The sequence below is a fragment of the Choristoneura fumiferana genome, chromosome 3 (assembly GCF_025370935.1).
Source record: "Choristoneura fumiferana chromosome 3, NRCan_CFum_1, whole genome shotgun sequence".
In the NCBI taxonomy this organism is placed as follows: Eukaryota; Metazoa; Arthropoda; class Insecta; order Lepidoptera; family Tortricidae; genus Choristoneura; species Choristoneura fumiferana.
Window position 1 is genome coordinate 21857266 of NC_133474.1, and position 21605 is coordinate 21878870.

Sequence of the window (21605 nt, forward strand, 5' to 3'; positions counted from 1 at the left end):
AAAACAAGAAAAAGTCAATGTTTTACCTTGGTTTTACGTGTTTTTTAAATATTTTTTTCGTGAAACTAAACGCAGCTAAATGTCAATTCGGTTGCGCTCGGAACATATTCGCATTCGCTGATAGTTGATACTCTAAAGTTGTTACCTCAATAAATATTCGTCTTTTAGTAATAAATAAGGCAACAAAAACAAATTTATTTCTAAAAATGGCACTATTTTATTAAGCCATGCCACAAATTTAACAAACGAAGTGGTTTTCTGAGTTACAAGGATTTTGAACGACAGCTTCACTGAAATGTCAAGTCACATCGCACAATTTCTTTCGAAGTGTCAATTTGTCACTGTGCAGAGAAGGATGGTGTAATGTTTTTGCTCGTTAATTTTTCGATTTAACATGATGGAGCCGAGTAAACCTGAAGCCGAGGTCGGCGAAAAGTGTAATATTAACGGGAACTGCTCTCCGCCGCCGAAAAAACCGATCATCGACGTGAATCACGCTAAAAATATTGATGACATATCTACGCCTTCGGAGTTAAAATTCGATGAAGGTATTGTAAACAATTATTGACTAGATTATGATTGCTTTTGGTTTACGACTTCCTCGTATACGACACTTTATGAGCACTGCGCGCTATATGTACCGAGTGCGAGTTTGTTAATGGAAAATGAAGTGAAAGTAAAATGATGGAATTGATTTAATTAAACAGATTTTGACTTCGTGGACCCCGATATAACTGAAAAGAGGAGGGAGATCGAGGAGTGCCTGGCCGATTTAGATGGGACTAACTTGGAACAGTGGCAGAACTTTGCGAAAAGCAAAGGAGGCTTAATAAGTGGTAAGTTGAGTGGTGTTTATGATTAAATCAATGACTCTTTGACATCACCTATTGTTGTCGTTTGCATCATAATTAGAAGTACTTAGGGGCATACATAAATGTGTTTACAAGTTCCAAGTCATGGAAAAAATATGGAAACAATGCACATTGGAACTTGCATTTTTAAATAATGCAATTTTGGCCTCACAAAACCTGCATTGTGGATGTGGTCTTTATAAATTATGTTTTTCTTTTTTCTTTTTGTTGTTATAAAGAACCATTATATTTTTTAATTTTAGTAAAGAAATGTACAGAACAAAGAAATATAAAAATATATTATATTATACTTATCAGTGGTATTGTGACATAAGAATTTGATTCCCACCAAGTTGCTAAAATGCTTTCGATGACATTCGTGATCACAGCTATGGTAAAGCTAGTGTACACAAACTCCAAGGAGTACTCGTAGTACTGAAGGTACACTCGCTTCTTTGCAACAAAACTGTACTATCTCCAAAGATGCGGTATTACCAGATGTCACAGTTTTGTCGCAAAGGTGCAACCTATTCATATTTCTCTGCCTGAACCCAGAGAGGGTTGCCTAACGAAAATGTTCACTCCACATCTTTAATATACAATCTTTATACATATTATCACACAAACTGAAATGTGACCATTGTGGAACCTTTTCATAGAAAATATCAGTGTGTTGCATGACAAAGAAAATCATTATGCCGTTTTCTGTGCTATACTGTAAGATAGCCAGAAAAGATCCCTTAACTGTTAAGAAAGGATGAGATCACCTTAATACTACTTTCTATCTAGTATTTTTTTTTAAACGGTAATTTAAAATGTGCTCACATAAACGGTGACTGTTAACAGAATCGGATCTACAACACTTGAGGTATCCCATCTTAGGCCTCTAGGTTGGCAACGCGTCTGCAATACCCCTCGTGTTGCAGATGTTTATGGTGATCTCTTACCATCAGGAGACCCACTTGCTCGTTTGCCATCCAGTCAAATAAAGAAAAAAAAAAACATTTTGGCCATTTTGGGATTATTAAGTCAAAGTCAATATAAAACAGTATATTTGACTTTGGCACAATAATTGCAGATCCAACTGTTAATAATCACTTCCGAAATACTCATACATACATTCTTAGAGAATGTTCTAAAGTGCATCAGAAGTTTGCCTTGATAGTACCAGAAAATTAAAATAGATCCCTTAAAAGGATAAGTTCGCCTTTGTACATATATCTCAATGTTTGTCAATTGTGTTTGTTACTTATTTTGTACAATAAAGAGTTTACATACTTACATACATACATACATACATACATACATAAATGTTTTTTTTTAAGTTGTTTGTAACATGTTTATCTAATGCATTTTATTTTTATTAGGAACTGTTGTGGCTACAGATTAATAAATACATTACAAAATGTAGGTGTGAGCAAATAAAAACAAAGATAATGATTGATCAGCAATATATTTAATATGTACGCATAACTTTGTGCTGTTTGGTTTGGTAAACATTGAATACTGATTCTCTATTTATTATAATTGACATGTGCTTTTCAATAGATAATTAGTTGGAAATGCTGACATTATTAATGCAATTAACCAGAATACTCACATATCTACTTACTTTAGTCATCTATTTCACTTGGCTGCCATGATACAGGCCTAGCCTGATGAGAAGTCATAGGTATTTATTTATTTTTTATATGTAATGTATATACTTACTAAAATTGGTTTTTTGGAATCTTTTTGTATTTTTTATTTCAATTCCAAATTTTTACTTTTACAGTCATCCCGCAAAACCTAAATTGAAAATACAAACTGAAATATAGATGCACAGAAAAACCAGAAAAATAAGACCAACCCTGGGAATCGAACCCAGGTCCTCGGTATTCCGTACCGCGTGCTATACCGCTACACCACTGTTGGTCAACGGCACAGACACGAATTTCTCCTATGCGGAATACCGAGGACCTGGGTTCGATTCCCAGTGTTGGTCTTATTTTTCTGGTTTTTCTGTGCATCTATATTTCAGTTTGTATTTTCAATGTATATACTTACATTTTTAGTGAAATATTTATTTTACTTTATTTTTACATCCACCCACCTGTGGAGGACTAACAGTGGGGCGGAATTTTGATCTAACAGCAATGGTCGGATTGGCTATAAATTTGCTCTACGAGTGAGCATAGTAATTGTTTTAGTTCATTAACCCTTTGTATATAATAATAATAATATAGCCTTTTTTTCCGAACTGGTAGTTTTATATTTTTGTGTATGTTATTGATTATCGTAAAATGTCCCTCAGTTCGGTGTCTTTTGACATAGGCCGCCTCCGACTGCCTCCATTGGACTCTGTCAGCTGCAACTCTGGTCCAGTATGGTCCCAGGGTTAGGCGGAAATCATCCTCCCATCTTCTTGTTGGACGCCCCCGTTGTCTGTTTCCATCTCTTGGGTACCAGAGTGTTACCTGCTTACTCCATTTATCTGCTTTACAACGCAACATATGACTATAAGGCCCCATTTATTGGAGCATACTACCACAGAATCAAAAGCAGCTATCTAATACATACCTGACAAAGAATATTTTTAAAGATAGTTATATTTTCAATAATTATGAGTACAGTGAAGTTCCCAATCCGCACTGGGCCCGCGTGGGAACTACTGCCCAAGCCCTCTCATTCTGAGGGGAGGCCTGTGCCCTGCAGTGGGACGTATATAGGCTGGGATGATGATGATGATGATGATATGAGGACAATGGAAATTGTGATGTATTATGAAAGCAATAAGGTTCAGTTTCCAACTCAATGCAAGTGGTCGCTAAAACGCCTCTAGCTGCCTTATTAAGGGTTAATATAGTAACAAACTAACCTCCTCTAAAAGCCTGTATTAAAAATAACATTTTTAATAATAACTTTTAAAGTTCAATGCATTATGTTATTATATCATCTTAAATTTTCGTGATTCTCACTCATAGTCAAAATACCACACACAGGACTTACCACGCTAACACACACGAGTAATATTTATGTTTCGTGGGAGTGAAAAGTTTATATTAAATAAATATGGTGGAATTATTGACGACAATTACATAATTTCCAGATGAATACAGAAGAAAAATTTGGCCACTCTTAGTCGGTGTGACACTAGAGGAGTTAACGGACCCTCCGTCTCTGGACGAACTATCAACCCATAGTGAATATAATCAGGTCAGTAGAAATATTCGTCCATTGGTTGTGCGTTGGCAGGCCTCCCACTAGATGGACTGATGACATCGTGAGAGCAAGCGTCGAGTTGTCGTTCGTTGTGGCGTTCTAAGGCACTTGTCCCACCGCCGACGATGAGCGAGAAGCGAGTAGAGCGAGTAACTAGAAACGAGTGGGCGAGCAGCGAGAAGCGAGTGTAGTTTTGTCGCTCGGCTATAAGCGAGTGTTCGCGTGCGACGGGCGATTACTCGCTCCGCTCGACTCGCTCGTGCGGGGCGGCCGCCAAGCTGACATCGCTGAGCGAGTATCTATAGCTCAGCGAGTTTTATAGCTCTTGTCGCTGCGACAAAAGATGTAAGAGCGAGTTCTCGCCGACAGTGTGAACAGCCAGCGATCAACTATTAATATATGTGTCTATTTTACTCACACAGGATCTTATATCTTTTGTTCGTTTCTTGAGCGAGAAAATAGTCGATAGCCAATCGTTTCCTCGCTGGCGGTGAAACAAGTGCCTAAGGGTGAGAGCTTTGTTCAACAGTGAATGTTTTCCAGCTGATGATTATGAGTAGAAATATGTGGCGGCACTTAGTATTATTAGCTGTTGTTGCTCAATTTGTACTGCAGCAAGAATACAGAATATAGCAAAAAACAATTTTAGTACAGGGAATCAAATCCAGTTGCTCTTCTCCAAAGAAACAATGGGAAGGAAAAGTATGAAAAGAGAAAGTCGTATTTTCTTCACCCGTTTTGTTTTCATACTTAGAGCTGGTTTCCACTTATCAGATGTTGGGTCAGGATTTTAATCGGATGTTCCAATGGTAGAACATTATATATGAAGCTATTCAGACTTGACAGACACCTATTTTCTATAGAAATGACCGACATCCGACACCCGACTAGTGGGGACGGGCTCTTACCGTTCGTTCCCGGTTCGTGATGTAACTGTTGGGCAGGTGGTCCTGGACGTGAACCGTTCGCTGAAGCGGTTCCCGCCGGGCATCCCGTACGAGCAGCGCGTGGCGCTCCAGGACCAGCTCACGGTGCTCATACTGCGCGTCATCATCAGGCACCCGCACCTCAAGTACTACCAGGTAACTTAACATCAGGATAAAATACAATCATAACATGTTTTTCTCAAAAATGTCCGCAAAAGTTGACATTATTCTTTACATATCAGAAGGTGAAGTGCATAGTTTATGGTCAGCGAAAAATTAAAAAGTTAAAAAGATTGCAGGCGCGCTAGCTCGACAATAATGAATTAGCGCGCCTGCAATCATTCACATTTTTTTTTAAAGTTAAAAAGGCCATGGAAATGTTGGCACAAGTTGTATACAGCCAAGTCTAATGGCCGGTATCAGATATTTTGTTGGAACTCCGGACTTTTTCTATTGGGTCTGAAATAGCTTGTGGTGTTTTCGGTGGAAAATACACCTGCAGTTTATTTTTAATGAAAAAAAGGCGGAAAGCATAAGAAAAATATTGGAATAAAATTAAATTTTATAATAGGTATATTTTGAGAAAAAGTTTATTCTATTTCAGAATTATTCACCATTTTTGAGAAAAGCTTTATATTAGTCTCGGCTGGAATAGCAATTGCTGGCTTCGTATTAGTTAAACGGACTCGCAAGCTCGTCCGTTTAATACTCATACTCAGCCAGCAATTGCCTACTTCCAGGCCACGACAATAATCTACTATTAAAACGGTACAGTAATGAAATGTATAACTATACAGTCTTATCTCTCTTTGGGTCGTTTCTGGTGCAAATGTTGTCCATCGCAGTTCAACAGAGCAACGTGGCAAGTGTATTGGGCACCTTTGCACCGGGTATGGCGCGGGGCGGTTTATTTGGCTGACTGTGTATTTATCTGACCTTGTGTTATTTATTTTAAATTACGTAACTTGACATGTATGAATATCCATTGTATTGAAAATTACATTATTACAATCTCATAAAATACAGTAATGGAATTTCATACAAACTTCCCGGCCGTCGAGATAACGAAATAACGTTTTTACTTAATTTTTTTGTGTCAGTGTATGTGGATGAACTTCGCGTTCTATTTTTACGACAGTTAGGCAAACGTTTCCGAGCATATTGCAGAAAAAGATATACAGGGTGAAATTTAAATTGTGATCCAAAATTAGTGTTTCATGCTCAGTCAGTGCTGGACAAAATATCACGATTTAAATTTCACCCTGTAAATCAATAAAAATAACCAGGAACTCTTATTTTGTATGGAGAAGAAAAACTAACCAATTTTGTAAATTATTTATGGAAAAAATAAACAAAGTACCTACTCAATTTAATAATAGAGGAATATATTAACAATATATCTAAAATCTACTTATGAGCTCTTACACATGGGACAGCATTTTTAACCTCCGACGCAAAAAGAGAGGTGTTATAAGTTTGACCGCTATGTGTGTCTGTCTGTGTGTCTGTATGTGGCACCGTAGCTCTTATTATATGGATCAATCCAAAAATTTAGTCCTTACCCTACCAATGTACACTACCAAGGCAATAAAAATATCTCTACAAGTAGGTACATCTCTGTGCGACTAATAATAAGGTTGATGTTTACATATATATTTGCCTCGTTTGCTGTATAGATACATATTTATACCCTCTAAGTAGGTATACGTTTGGTCGCTCTTAAATCCGCAAAAATCGGGGTTAATATGATAATTAACTTAAATATCTTTGTTAAATACCCGTAACTAGATAATTGGTTTGTGACACCCAGCACTACGGTTGCGGTAAAGGTATCACGTTACGTTGTTATCGCACTGTTATTTATTATTAGATACAATACAAGGAAAATACACATTTAGTAATTAATTACAAAGTGTTGCGTGCAAAAACAGTTCAATAAAGTTCATGTTTGACAAACTACCTTGTCAATAAACTGTTTGTTTGTTTGTTACTTCATCACGTCTAAACCGCTGAACTGATTTTGATGAAATCCGGTATAAAGATAGTTTGAGTTCCCGGGAAGGGCATAGGATAGTTTTTATCCCGGAAAATTGCATAGTTCCCGCGGGATAGCGATAACCGAATTCTACGAGGGCGGAGTCGCGGCACAAAACAGATAAGTACAGAAGTCAATCTCATGTACGAGTATGTACTTCACTTTTCATACCTACGCTCGGCGGTCGCTCTAAGGTTGTCAACTATGGCTTATGCACCAAAAACTAACGTGGTAGTGGCACTCGTATCTTATTGTTGGACTTATTGTTGAGAATGAAACCGGAAGAATGGTAATATTAATTAATAATAACCAAAATATTTTAATGTTTGTCATTGTTATGTTACAACTTTGTCACAGAAAATATCTTTCGACATTGGCGAAATGCACATCATCCCAGCCTACATACGTCCCACTGCTGGGCACAGGCCTCCTCTCAGAACAAGAGGGCTTGGGCCATAGTTCCCACGCGGGCCCAGTGCGGATTTGGAACTTCACACACACCATTGAATTGCTTCGCAGATTTGTGCAGGTTTCCTCACGATGTTCTCCTTCACCGCAAAGCTCGTGGTAAATTTCAAATGTAATTCCGCACATGAATTTCGAAAAACTCAGAGGGGTTTGAACCCACGACCCTCTGCTTGAGAGGCGATAGGTCAAACCACTAGGCCACCACGGCTTTTTTTTTGGCGAAATGCACGATTATTATATTTTAAAGTGTAATAAATTCACATTCCCCATTATTGCACAAAAAAGTTCACAGACGCGTGTATCAAGCGGATGGCACTCGCGCTCGCACTGGTCCCAACCGGTCCGAGATATCGTGTCCGTGAGCAGTGTCTATGTGTGCGTTGCTCGAGCGCACTTTGTATGTAGATTGATTTCTCATCGTCAGATACATTTATGCCCTTGACCGTACGTGTGTGCTGGGCCTCCAAGTAACACCTGAACCAACCATTGACGGCGGTTTGTCCCCAGGGTTACCACGACGTGGCGATAACCCTGCTGCTGGTGTGCGGGGACCGCGCGTCGTTCCCGCTGCTGTGCCGGCTGTCGTACGGGCCGGGCGCTCCGCTGGCGCCCTTCATGCAGACCACAATGCAGCCCACGCAGCATCTGCTTAACTACATGCTGCCGATTATAAGGCGGGCGGACGATAAGGTCGCGGGGTGCTTGGAGAAGTGAGTCGTTTTAAGCGTAAACGGGCCAATCAACTATTTTACCGACACGGGCGTCTCCTGCGATACCAAAACTGTCTCTGGCGTTACTAAAAAATCGTACTTCCAACAAGATATTTCACGGTTTAATAGGTTAAACTTACGTAGGATGGCATGTATTCATGTACACCATCTATTAAATTACAGAAAAAACATGTTTACTTACAAAAATCTGCAATTGTTTGAAAAATGTCGCGGACAGATTAGTGTCGGTAAAAAATTGAAAATACAAACTGAAATATAGATGCACAGAAAAAAACAGAAAAATAAGACCATCACTGGGAATCGAACCCAGGTCCTCGGTAATCCGTACCGCGTGCTATACCGCTACACCACTGATGGTCAACGGTACCGACACGAATTTCCCTATGCACCTCATATCTCAGCTTGTGTTTCTTACTTAGTCACTTAAGCAGCGACGCTACCACCAGTGCGTAGCGTTGACCATCAGTGGTGTAGCGGTATAGCACGCGGTACGGATTACCGAGGACCTGGGTTCGATTCCCAGTGATGGTCTTATTTTCTGTTTTTTCTGTGCATCTATATTTCAGTTTGTATTTTCAATTTCGGTTTTACGGGATGACCGTAAAAGTAAAAATTTGGAATTGAAATTAAAAATACAAAAAGATTCCAAAAAACCAATCTTAGTCGGTAAAAAAGTTGATTGGCCCAGACCGCACTGGCAGCGTGTCGGGAGCGGGTCGTATCGGGAGTGCGGCGACCGCGCGTCGTTGCCACTACTGTACCGGCTGCCGCTGTCCCCTATTAACTCTTATCCAGGCATAGTGCCTCTATCCACTACATAAATGTACCAACACTAATCTCGCACCGTAGGATCGTTCAGGGAGGGTTTGAAGTAAATGTGGCTCACACCTCCGTAAATGTTGAAAAGATTAACTATTGTTATTGTTATTATTATTATTTTTGCTTATTGTATTGGTACGTATTATTCTTATTTTGTTTGCATATGCATATATTTTTATATAGATTTGTGTATTATATTATTTAAGCAATGTATTGTAGCTTCAGCTTCCACTATCTATTTTAATTTTTAAACTCACTTTTGTCTGTCCCTGACTGAATGCTCCTCACATCCACTCAAAGGTTGACTGGTAGATTCCCTTAAAGGATAAGTTCGCCTTTGTAATACATTCATTTTTGTCTGTGTTTGTTTACTTATTTTACATAAGAGTTCATACATACATACTCTAATATTCGACCTTGCTAAATTTACAATGTGGTACAGGCGTCTTTACTATGTGCAGTGCGTTGCACACGCGCAGTGTTAGTCCGAACTTTTACCTATTACATACCGCGCGTAGATGGCGCTAAGTAATAATTGCACACGGGCGCTAATGGGCTAAACGCCGCTGGTGGTACAAAATCAATTGAAGTCATAAAAATAGTCGTTTTAAAATTAATCCCTCAGGTAAACAATATGATTCATTTTGTAGTAGCGTATCTAAATTAGCGGGGCTTGCATAAGGGTTGAATACGTGCTTACTCATTTATACCTAGTGCCATCCACGAAGACGCGTGATTTTGCCAAAATTAGACACTAATGACATTGTAATAAGAACCACGGCACGCGTCATCGTGACTGACTCTACCTATAATAACACAAAAAAAAAACAATATTAAACAAGATATTAAGAATTCAAAAATTAGAGTATTCAGAATTAGTAAAGAGAGAAATAAAAACAAATTGTTCATTTAACCTTTCCTCACCTAACCTAACCTACCTTTTTTTAAGTGTTAAACTATATCATACCTATAATTATTTCATTTCTAGCTCTAACAATCTAACCCCTCGTTTGCAGAGCGGGCGTGGGCACAATGTTCGCCCTGCCCTGGTACCTGACTTGGTTCGGCCACAGTCTAAACCGGTATGCCGACGTGGTGCGACTGTACGATTACTTCCTGTGCGCGCCGCCGCTGTTCCCCGTGTACGTTACGGCCGCTATAGTGCTGCACCGGCAGGAAGAAGTGTACGTGTGCGACTGCGATATGGCGATGCTACACTGCTTATTGTCTAGGGTAAGTACAATACAATGACTCTTTATTGAATACCAACATAGTAAGCAGTACAAAAAACACAGGTGTATAGAGATTTTAAGTAGTCAAAATTGAAACGTTTATTCTGTAAAAAGGCTGCAAAAGGTTTTACGAAAAGACCGTCATTGGCATAAAAGTTTTTTTTTTTTTTCGAAACCAAACACCCCATTTAGTTACCTGTGTTGAACAAAAATATGATTTTGTATTTCTAAAAATTCATTTACAGGTATTTTAACTTTAAACAAGTGGCCCCATCAATTGGTAGTAAATACATTGATTGCATTTCTATTTCTCTTCCTCTGTGAGGGAAATATAATACATATAATCCACGTCGCAAAACATGGGTGTCTGAGCACAAAGCGTTTTTGCTCATTCTTTAAAAACAGATAAAATTTTCTTGATTTGACGACATTTGACGTGGGCCTTACGAGGGTACTGGTGTATTTGCAGTTACCAGATGACTTGCCGTTTGAAGACATCCTGGTGACAGCGAAGAAGTTATACGAAGAGAACGACCCCACCGACCTCGAGGCCGAAGTCGAAGCGCTCGAGAGGAGAGAGTGAGTGTTTTTACGTGCCCACTTTTTTTAATGTCCCACTGCAAGGCAAGGCTTCGCCTCTTGACCTCCACAGTTCCCGGTCTGGCGCTATTTCAGGCTAGGCCATTGCATGTACGTCCAAATAGTCCCTCGTTTCCTTGGGATGCCTAGTCGTATTGACTTAAAAATATAAGAGTCTGTATCTAGGCTTTATTTCGAATTCTCGGCGCCTCTTCATTCTTCAAAACATGGAAGCGGACGAAGAAGAGTGGGGAAGCGGCGGAAAGAGCGAGCGAATGAAAAAACAGTACAACTCCAATTGCAGGTGGTAGGACCTTGTGCAAGGTCCGCCCGGATTGCTACCACCATCTTGCTCGCTAATCCTGCCGTGAAGCAGCAGTGCTTGCACTGTTGTGTTTCGGCGTGAAGAGTAAGACAGCCGGTGAAATTACTGGCACGTGAGGTATCCCATCTTAGGCCTCTAGGTTGGCAACGCGTCTGCAATACCCCTGGTGTTGCAGATGTTTATGGGCGGTGGTGATCTCTTACCATCAGGAGACCCATTTGCTCGTTTGCCATCCAGTCAAATAAAAAAAAAATAAAAAAACCGCTCCACATTACTTTCTCGCCCACTCCGCTGTCTAGCTCCGCGCCTCCGCAACTAATAATAAATAAAATAAATAAATATCATGGGACACTTGATACTAATTGACCTAGTCCCAAACTAAGCAAAGCTTGCACTATATGTATAGATAAAAACATACTTAAATACATATTGAACATCCCGGCCCGAACCCGGGACCTCAAGCTTCGTAGTCAGGTTCTCTAACCACTTGGCCATCCGGTCATCAAACTCCGCTCCACTGGCAGCTTGTAACACTTTGTATATCCCATTGCAGAGACGAGCAACGGCGCCTGGACGAAGACCGTCTGAAGCGGCGGCGCGCGGCCGCGGCCGCCGCCCGCAACCCGCCGCTGTCCGTGCGTCTGCAGCGCACTCTGCAGTACTACGTGCCGGCGCTGCGCTACCCGCTCACGCGACGGGCCATCCTCGCGACCGCGACCGTCCTCATCGGCGTCTATGTCTACTACAGGCCGGACCTGTTCAACAGGTAGCGTTACGCCTATCAGTTTGTCGTGTTCAGGTTCTAGGCGGTGCCTCGTTTAGGTTTATTTCTGGTTTGTTTTTGATCTGACGCTTTCGACAGCTCTGAGGCGAGTGGGACGGAATGAGGGCTATCGTTTTTTGTCTCACTAGATGGCGCACTGTTGCGTGAGGTTTTTAAGTATGGCTTTCAAAGTCTGTTATTACGGGCGTGAAAACAAAGTTTAGATTAAAATCATATTTAATACACCTTAAAACCGTACCATAAAAATATCGAGCATACCACAGTGTTGCATAGTCCCCGTTTTGTTAGGAAAAAAGGAAGGACAAAGGTTTCCGAAAGACAAAACTGTCTCAAAACACAGACATTCATTGCCCCGGAACGCATATTTGCCATAATTAATTTCAGATATTGCAAAATATTCACAAAATTATTCTAATTATAAATAAACCCGCGTGGCTCACCCAAAAACTATGAGATTTGACATTTCGGAGACCTCACGCTACACTAGCGCCTCTAGCGGCGAATTCATACGCGATAGCCCTCATTTCTCGCGCTTCGTCTAAAGGCTGCGCTTGCGGGCGCGGGTGCTGGTAAAATCCGTCGCAGTTAGCGCTGCTCATGCGAGTACATGCATGCATGTTCAATATAGGCGTCCACCCGCTCCGTGTAAACGCGGCAGCTAGCGTAGGCCCAAAGTTGTTGAAATTTTCACAGGTTTAGCCGTTTTTGTGATATTCAACTTTGATCAACAAAATATACAGACGGCGTCCTTTATATCTGTGTGATACAGGGGTACAGAGTGCGCGCGGCCCTATGTGTGCGTGCGCTTGTAGATATACAAGTTTCACGTGACGCGGCAGTCGTCGTCCGAGCAAGACGTGTTCTTATCGCTTTACCCACACATAGGGCCGCGCGCACAACTGAGTTGAACTATCTGTATATCATTTTAAACGGCGTTTATTTCACACCACAACAACTGTCGAAAGCGTTTTAAAATAAAGTCATAGTTTGTTTAAGTTTTTGAATGCAACATTGACGAATAGGTAGAAAACTGTTTTGATTTGTTAAATCAGTCACTCATGATTTCGAAAAAAGATATTTGACTTACTTATACTTGATTCTGGTATTACTTAACTCGGTATTTGTGAGATGAGAACATCATAAAGGTGAACACCAATGGGTTATTTAATATGAAACAACATTGAAATAACAACTACTAAATTTTAACTTTCACACTGACATACTACCCTCTTAAGGTGCGGCCACATGCAAGTCGCTCGACGCTGGTTGCCAGCGATAAATCTGGTCAGCGTCAAGCTGGCTGCTTATAGGAATGATCTTGGTCTTGGAAGCTGATTTCTTAACCTCTTTTAGTCGTGGCAGTGGCAGCATACAAATAAAAGAAATTGGAGTGAATGAAAACAAAAAATAATAACATTTTCAGCTTTGTCGTTATATCACGTGACCGGATTTGACGCTGGAAACGAACATCGAGCGGATGCATGAGGCTACCCCTTTAGGGCCCGGGCCCACTTAGCGTCTTTCGAGCGTCGTCGTCTAGTAAACGCCCGCGCAACGCCGACGCAATGTTCACATTGCGGCGTCGCGATGCCAGTGGCGTCTTTCGAACGTCAGCGTATCGTTGACGCCCGCACAGCGTCGACGCGGCGTCAATGGCGTTTGTCAAACGTCGGCGTCTTTTCAGCGCTCGCACCACGTCACTGCGACGGACAGAGCGCAACGCAGTCCACCGCATTTCAACAGCGTCAGTTGAAACATTAGCGCCAAAGTGCTAAGCGCGCTAAGTGGGCCCGGGCCCTTAGGTAAAAGGCGGTATATCGAAAAAAAAAAACATTTTTGAGTTATTAATACCATCTGATGCAGGATTTCTTAAGCTAACATAATAAATAACTCAAGTGTTTTTTTATACCGCCTTTTACATCAAGATGGCAGCATAGACATTGTGTGATGCAACTTTCATGCAATTATAGGTCCAGGAATCATGGTTTGAAATTTCTAGTATTATTAAACTTTTTATTTATGCTGCTATGTATTCGGATGAAGTTTACAAAATGTTAAATACTCTTGAACCCTTTGGCTTTACAGCCTCGTCGTTTTTAGGGTTCCGTACCTCAAAAAGAAAAAACGGAACCCTTATAGGATCACTTTGTTGTCCGTCTACCCGTTTTTAAGGTTCCGTAGTCGACTAGGAAGCCTTATTACTATTCATTGCGCGGTTGAGACGCTTGCTACACAATGGTAACCTGGCAGTACAGTCACCAGCATTATTAGCTGCCACAGCGGAGCGTGTAAAAATATCTGACACGTCCTTCCGGCCCTAGAAATAGAGTCGTATCAGATATTTATGCACGCTTGTTGTGTCAGATATTGGTGCTGGTAACTGTACATGCAAAAGAGAGAAAGAACGCTCGACGCGCCACTGTTCGCGCGCAGTCGTTCCAGATGGGCTACTACGAAACTCGCAAATCGAAGTTCGTACCGCACCGTCCCGTTCACTCGCGTATTAAATGACATAAGCGACAGAAGGAACGGCAACATACGAAGTTCGAGTTTTGCACTAGGTGGTATAGGGCCTGGGCCGTTAGGCTTCGTTGCAACCGTGCGAGGAATGTGTTTTTACCCGACTTCCCGAAGGAGGGTTATGTTTTTCATGAATCAATAGAAACGCAAATTAAGATTACTTTTTGGATAGATCTATATAGATCTCACGGGATGACTGTAAAAGTAACAAAAGTTTTGAGTTGAAATAAAAAATACAAAAAGACTCCAAAAAGTAATCTTAATTTGATTGCTTAATAGCGACATCTCTTGTTCCTGGTTAGCGGATAGTTGCAAGGGAAGTGTTTCATGTACCTATCTCGATGAGAACTAAAAACATAGATGGCGTTAGTGTCGCTGCTTAAGTGACCAATGAAAAGAAAAGCAAAGTTGAAATGTTGGTGCATAGGAGAAATTCGTGTCTAGACCCCTGTCCAGTGGTAGTGTACGGAAATAGCACGCAGCACGGATTGCTGAGGACCTGGGTTCGATTCCCAGCGCTGGTCTATTTTTTTCTGTGCATCCATGTATCAGCTTGTGTTTTCGTGTGAAATACAATAGACACGCTTCATTTATCTATCCCCGCACAGCACCGCTCTGATGGAACAGCTGAGCGGCGAGAGGCTTGATAATAAATAAAGCAAGATTGTTTTTTGGAATCTTTTTGTATTTTTTATTTCAATTCCAAATTTTTACTTTTACGAAACAAACAAGCTGAGATATGTGGTGCATAGGGGAAATTCGTGTCTGTACCGTTGTCCAGCAGTGGTGTAGCGGTATAGCACGTGGCACGGAATGCCGAGGACCTGGGTTTGATTCCCAGTGCTGGTCTTATTTTTCTGGTTTTTCTGTGCATCTATATTTCAGTTAGTATTTTCAATAAATAAAGCGTTTCTACTGGTTGAAGAAAAACACATTCCTCGGTTATCTCCGGTCGAAACCCATCCTTATAATTAATTGTATTATGGCTAGCATTGCTGCGCAATAAGATGTAACTAATATGTTTTTGAAAAGATGTAGCATTCATATAACATCAGCTGTGGTTAAAATAATTTGTGTTAAGTTTCCAAACAACGTAGAATCGTGCTAGACTCATTCATAAAATTGTTACTATTATTAGTTAAAAATACTTCTTTTTTTTAGTTGAGACATAGTGCTCGGGTTACCGCCTGACGTGAACCGACAAATTGATTGTGTAAACGATAATCGGTCTTATGCCGAATGCGTTAAAGGTTAAATTGTAGATGTAAGTTTGACGTAAGTGGCGAAGATTGGACATGTTGACTTATAATGGTGCAAATGAAGAATACAAAGAACTTGTGGCAGGTAAATCCCTATGCTGAAAAGATGGCCGCATTGTGTATGTGTTTCGCATTTTTGTGTGATGGTGTTGTCTTGGTATGATTTTTAGGAACGTAACTCAGTGCAAACCTATGCTGTACGTGTACCCAAAGATCTAGAAGTTTATTTATACGCCGAGCTCTCGCTCATTTGGAATCATGACAGACAAAGTAGTGGTGGATTACCGTAACGTAGAAAGAGATGGCACTGCTTTCTCAGTACCGCGCCGTAGCGTCTAATGTTACTACAGTTTGCAGCTGCGAAAGCATACCTAAACTTCTAAATCTTAGCGTGTACAGTCACCCTGCATTAATTCCTGCCACAGCGGAGCGTGCAAAAATATCTGACACGTCCTACCAGCCCTAGAAAAAGGGTCGTATCAGATTCACGCTTTGTTGGGTCAGATATTGGTGCTGTTGACTGTACTGTGTACCTCGCCTTACGAGAAAACTGGCGGAATAATGTAATGCAAAGATAAACTAAAGGCAACTTTCGTGATAATTGTTTTGTTAATTAATACTATGAGTGTTCTGACGTGCTTAAAAATGTTGCCGTCTATCTTAGATGCATACAGATCTGTTCACTCACGAAGGCGCGCCCCTCCACATTTTATAATTGTAGTTTTAAACGTATCCGTACGACAAGTCTATGTGTGCGTAGCTCGAACGTGTCCTCAGTTGCGAGCGTACCGTCAGTCACGCACACTGAGACTAAGACAACGTGTAAGTACGAGGTTTACTCGTGCACATTCATAATTAGCTGTGGAGGGGAGCGCCTTCGTGAGTGAACAGATCTGTACTTACCAGGGATCGTAAAATACGAGCAAAATCGATTAAAATGACGTTTATGACAAATATGACAACCAGCACTTCAATGAATTTTGCGTGTATTTCACGAACCCTGATATTTACTCATACTCCTTTATTGGTAATATCATTCCTTAATCTTGCTCTTGAAGCTTCTGTATCACAGTTAAAAAAATATCAGACTCAGACCGCCAGTCGCAGACAAAGCACGGCATGCTGCGTGCGGGTCCGGGTACACTACGTTGCCAGACCGGTGCTTGCGGGCGGCGGAACGCGTTTGTACAGTCAACCAGGTTCGATTCCTAGGGCACCACAGAACCTTGTCATTGTCATTTTTGTCATCTATAGCATTGCTATAGACAAACCAAAATTATTTACTATGGCAAGGTTCTATATTGGCCTAGGAATCAAATTAGTTGACTGTACACCGTCGCATAACATAAATTAATTAATCTAAAAAAAAGTCACCAGTTACTGTGAATGTCTAAACGTGATACTTACGGTTTTATCAGTCAACTAATTTTCGATTTCAAGGTACGAGCTTTTTGAAAAGTATTGACGATATAATGTACCTACCTTGTAAAATGAGCTAGCTTTGAAAATGTATTAAAATTTTATTATGAGGCTATAGTATATAACCAAATAACGCTATAACGCGATGTGATTATGATTGAAGTATAGTTCTAACTTGAAACGACTTCTATGTATTACCAAATATATTATGAACTGTTTGAATGAATTTAATTTCGAACGGCGTGAAAGTAAAATATTTACGTATATTCATTTTAAAATATGTGATATTTGATTTGTTTAATGATTTGTCACTAAATGCGTTCTACGTTCTACAGTCTGGATAGGGAACGCAGTCTGCGTCATGTAAACATCATTTAATTAATTTTGTCTGTCAGAGATATAGGCAGCTTTGTCAAGCTAAATCATTAATTACCTACTAATTTAAAAGCTCATATTTCCAATCGAAATGTAAATTAAACTGAACCTTGAAGCACACCGTAAAGTTCATTTAGTAAGATATTGAAGTGACGTACCCGTGATCCACCTAATTTGTCCAATCCGGAAATATTATATTTATTTATATAAGTAAATATTATATTTTAATACAAAAATAGGTAGGTATTATAGTAGTATAGGTAGTTAGTTAGGTAACTTCAGTTGCCCGAAGGGCAAAATACCCAGGAAGAGCAGTTGTTCAAACTATAATTGGACCACGGGTCGGGAGGGGATATTGATTTTGGGATACTTACGAGTTTTTTGTAAGTACTGACGAATAGTTGCGAGCTGTCTGTCTGGGTGTCTTTGAAAGGCGTAGGACGCATTAGGAGTATTTTATTATGAATTAACCACTAGGCGCCTGTTTCATTCCTTATTTAATGGTTTCCTTTAGTGCTAACATAAAGTAATTGAATGTAATAACACCAGTTAATAAAATAGGAACTTGGCCTTCGTCATGTTTTGCCTTGGAGCGCATTGACAGAAATGTTGTTAGAAATCAGCAGTAGGCTTGACACCCTCATGAAATTTTTAGATATAACCATGTTTACTAACCAAAATGCTGTTACTTATGAAGAAAACAATTATAAGCATTTATTATTGTAATAATTTTAGTGTCAAGTAAAATCGTTCATTCTGTGGTATGTATCGTTTGGAATCAATAAGTACCCTACATTATTATTGTATTACTGTGCACAATATTGACAAAATTATTAAATTTCTATATAAAAAGCACTTAATTTTAAGAATTATTTAGGCATAGTCAAAATACCACAAACGGGACTTTTCACGCTAAAACACGAGTAATATTTACCTCGACGATGTTGCGATCACATTACAATGGCCGTGGTCACCAGTAGAATGAAGTGGGGGGTGTCAAGTCTGCCTAGCAGCGCGAGTCCTTCGAAATACCCGCACTTGATCACAAAATGTACCGGCACTCGTATCTCCGAACTACCCGCACTTGGTCATTTTTATTCGTCACCCCATCATGTCATGAATTGTGCTTTAGCGTGATAAGTCTCGTTTGTGGTATTTTGATTATGAGTGAAAATCACGAAAGTTTAAAACGTTAGGTATATTATTTAGGCATGTCGCGATGTATCATTTAAATTAATTTATTTCACTCATCATTTCGCGTAAGGATTGAGTTCTGTATATATGGTATGTTATTCTGATATTAATTTCATAAAATGAAAGAAACCCTTGTGATTGAAAGATCTTTTGCGTGTTTGAGAGAATACTGTTTTATTGTTTGGTTTAATTATTTGTAAATAATGGAGCTGGTTTTAATTTTAAAGTAAGAATTGTTAACTTTACTGTTGCGTGTAGACATATTGAAAAGTGATGCTGTATATATAACTGTACCTGAACATTCAGTTTAAATTGGACCGTTTTGTGAATAAACAAAAACGAATAAAATGCTCGTTGTCTTAGTAGAAATTTTTTTCAACGGTACTAGTTATTCTACCAAGTTCTCCAACCTATCTCTTTAATTTTGTCACTAGAACACAGTCGTTCGATTTTCTTGTTAGCACAACTCAGAATCGTTGAGCATGTGTTCTGTGGTGTTTAAGTGTTTTTGCGGTACTTAATTAATAATTTTCCTCTAAATTACTTCTGAAATCTTCGTTTTCTCTTAACTTAACATCTTATTTCCATAAAATAATATGGGATTAATTCGTAGCAATTTTTTTTCAGAAATACAATTATATGGTATCACTGTCAGTATGGTACGAATATAATAATTATAATAAATTGGTTAAAACAGTTATGGTCCATATAAATGACCGTAGAGTCGAAAATAGGATACTCCGACACTGATTCAACAAATTAGTATTAATAAGCTTTATTTACAGCGCTATGTAATCGTTATTTATTAAAAATACTTTCACAGTTTTATACCAGTATAAAACATGGCTACGTAGGGTAGCGCCAAAATGGCGGCGATCGACAAAATGGACGTTAATTACATGTTTATTAAGATCTCGTGTTTTATTGTCTATGCATGTTTTTTATTTGTTTTATTTTTGTGATATTGCAGGCGGCAGGACAGACTCGACATGTGAAGGGAAAAATAAATGCACGGTGCGAGTTTTATATATTTATTTCTTTTCATTTAACACAATTTGGCTAACTTACTAATTATTCTTATTAGCTAAACGGTTTATACAAAAATAAAAAATAAATGTGAAATAAATCCATGAAGCGCAAGGCTATGACAATGGGATAATTGTATAATGAGAGAGACGTCTTATCACAGCCGTAAAAGCTTTAAAATCAAGATCGAGTGAGCAATATCGAGGATACTTTATTCAACTTGAGTAAGTTATTTCGTAACAGCGTAATTGATAAAAGAAAAAGAAAATCTATGTGGCTTCATTTAATGTTAACTAAAACATTATTTCTTCATTATATTAAAATTCTTTATTTTTTCTTTTATTTGTCTATTATTATAACTGTACACAAATAACAATAAATCTGAACAAAAATATAATGATGAACATATTTTAACATTAAAAGGTAGATACTCATTTTGATGCTAAAAATAATTAAAATCTTAAGATGAACTAATTTACTAAATAAGTTTCAGTAGGTAAGTAAATATTCTGACCTTATATCGAAGTTCGAAATATCGTGCCGTCCTCCTCGCATTAATGGTATTTTATAGGAGAGAAAGAGGGACGGCATGATACGAATTTCGAAGTAGATCTGCACAGTAGGTTCTTATGAAAAAGTATGAGTATTTGGGATTTATTACAAATAACCCCAGAATGTCGTACGTTACGAAAATTCATTTTTCTTTCAATAAATAATGCGATGGTCTTATCTATACATAAAATAACCACAGCTTCAATGTCGTTCTGTCATTGTCATTAGTAATATTGACTAGGTTGTCATGTAACAATCACATAGTTAGGACATAAAATATTGTCATAGGGCAAAGCTATCAACACGGCCAAAGTTACAAAAATATGTATACACGACCTTAATGTTAAGTGCCGATATCTTTGCCCTTGACTGTACGTGAAACTACGAAAAATATAAAACAGTAGTTATTAGAAGCGTGGCGTCATAACAACTCAATTCCCGAGTTGCCTAAATTATTTACAAGACGTTAGTGATGTGATGACTGTTATGGTACGAGTAAAGCTTTCAGTTGATTCCGAAGACAATACCCAACTCACGCCTCTACGGGTTGCTTAACGAAAATGTTCATTCTACGCCACTGGTAGTTATAAACCAAAAACTTCTGTTTCATTTCTATCAAAGTGTCATTTATCCCCTTTGATCTTACTACATTATTTACAAAGTACCTTAAAATGATCATGTATAACCATGAAATAGCCTTTGATGACATCTATCCGTTCCCTTAACCATTAAGGCTTAATGAATACATTTAAATGGATTGGTTAAAACGAGTAGTAATAGTTAGTATACAGTTTTTTATAACTAATTTTTCTTCCTATATGCCTTTAGATCTTGCTATTGCTAATAAAGTTCGATATACTTAAATTATTTATGAGATGAGTTAGGCAACTGACAAAAACCTATCTGCGCTTTTCTGCGTAAACGAAAATTGCCGCTCGGAATTATTAGTTAAGTAAAAACTGTACAGTCGAGGAAACTAAATTATGTACCGGGGTGGAACCTTTGTACTATCTACTAATGTCATGTTGACATCCCTAACATTTGCCCAAGAAATCATAGCGAAATTGATTATGAAAAGGTTCCACCCCGGTACGTGATTCAGTTTCTCGACTCTTCATTGCATCATGGTTCTCTAACTTCTAAAGTAACTGGCGACGCTTTTTGAGAATGAAAGAGATACAATCATTAAAAAGTTTTGTTGCAAAAAGCACTCTACTACTCATTATCAAAGAGAGCTAATAAATGGCAAGATTCATGGCTGTGAAAAGAGAGACAAATAGGTACAGTAAAATATGTACGTTATTCTAGG

The 21605-nt window shown here is 39.1% G+C and overlaps 1 protein-coding gene across 1 annotated transcript; it reads left to right on the forward strand.

Annotated features, from left to right (window-relative positions):
* The first annotated feature begins 153 nt into the window (after positions 1–153).
* On the forward strand, positions 154–19748 carry LOC141426915 (TBC1 domain family member 20). Its single transcript, XM_074086171.1, has 9 exons — positions 154–548; positions 708–836; positions 3940–4046; positions 4997–5134; positions 7989–8191; positions 10048–10264; positions 10733–10842; positions 11721–11933; positions 19689–19748. The coding sequence occupies exons 1-9, from the start codon at positions 395–397 to the stop codon at positions 19711–19713; spliced, it is 1296 nt and encodes a 431-aa protein (XP_073942272.1). The 5' UTR covers positions 154–394; the 3' UTR covers positions 19714–19748.
* Positions 19749–21605: the final 1857 nt, after the last annotated feature.

Coding starts and splice junctions, on each gene's coding strand:
- LOC141426915 (XM_074086171.1), top strand. CDS start 395: ATGATGGAGCCGAGTAAACCTGAAGCCGAGGTCGGCGAAAAGTGTAAT. Junction 10,843..11,720: donor GAAGCGCTCGAGAGGAGAGA/GTGAGTGTTTTT, acceptor ATCCCATTGCAG/AGACGAGCAACGGCGCCTGG. Junction 11,934..19,688: donor AGGCCGGACCTGTTCAACAG/GTAGCGTTACGC, acceptor GTGATATTGCAG/GCGGCAGGACAGACTCGACA.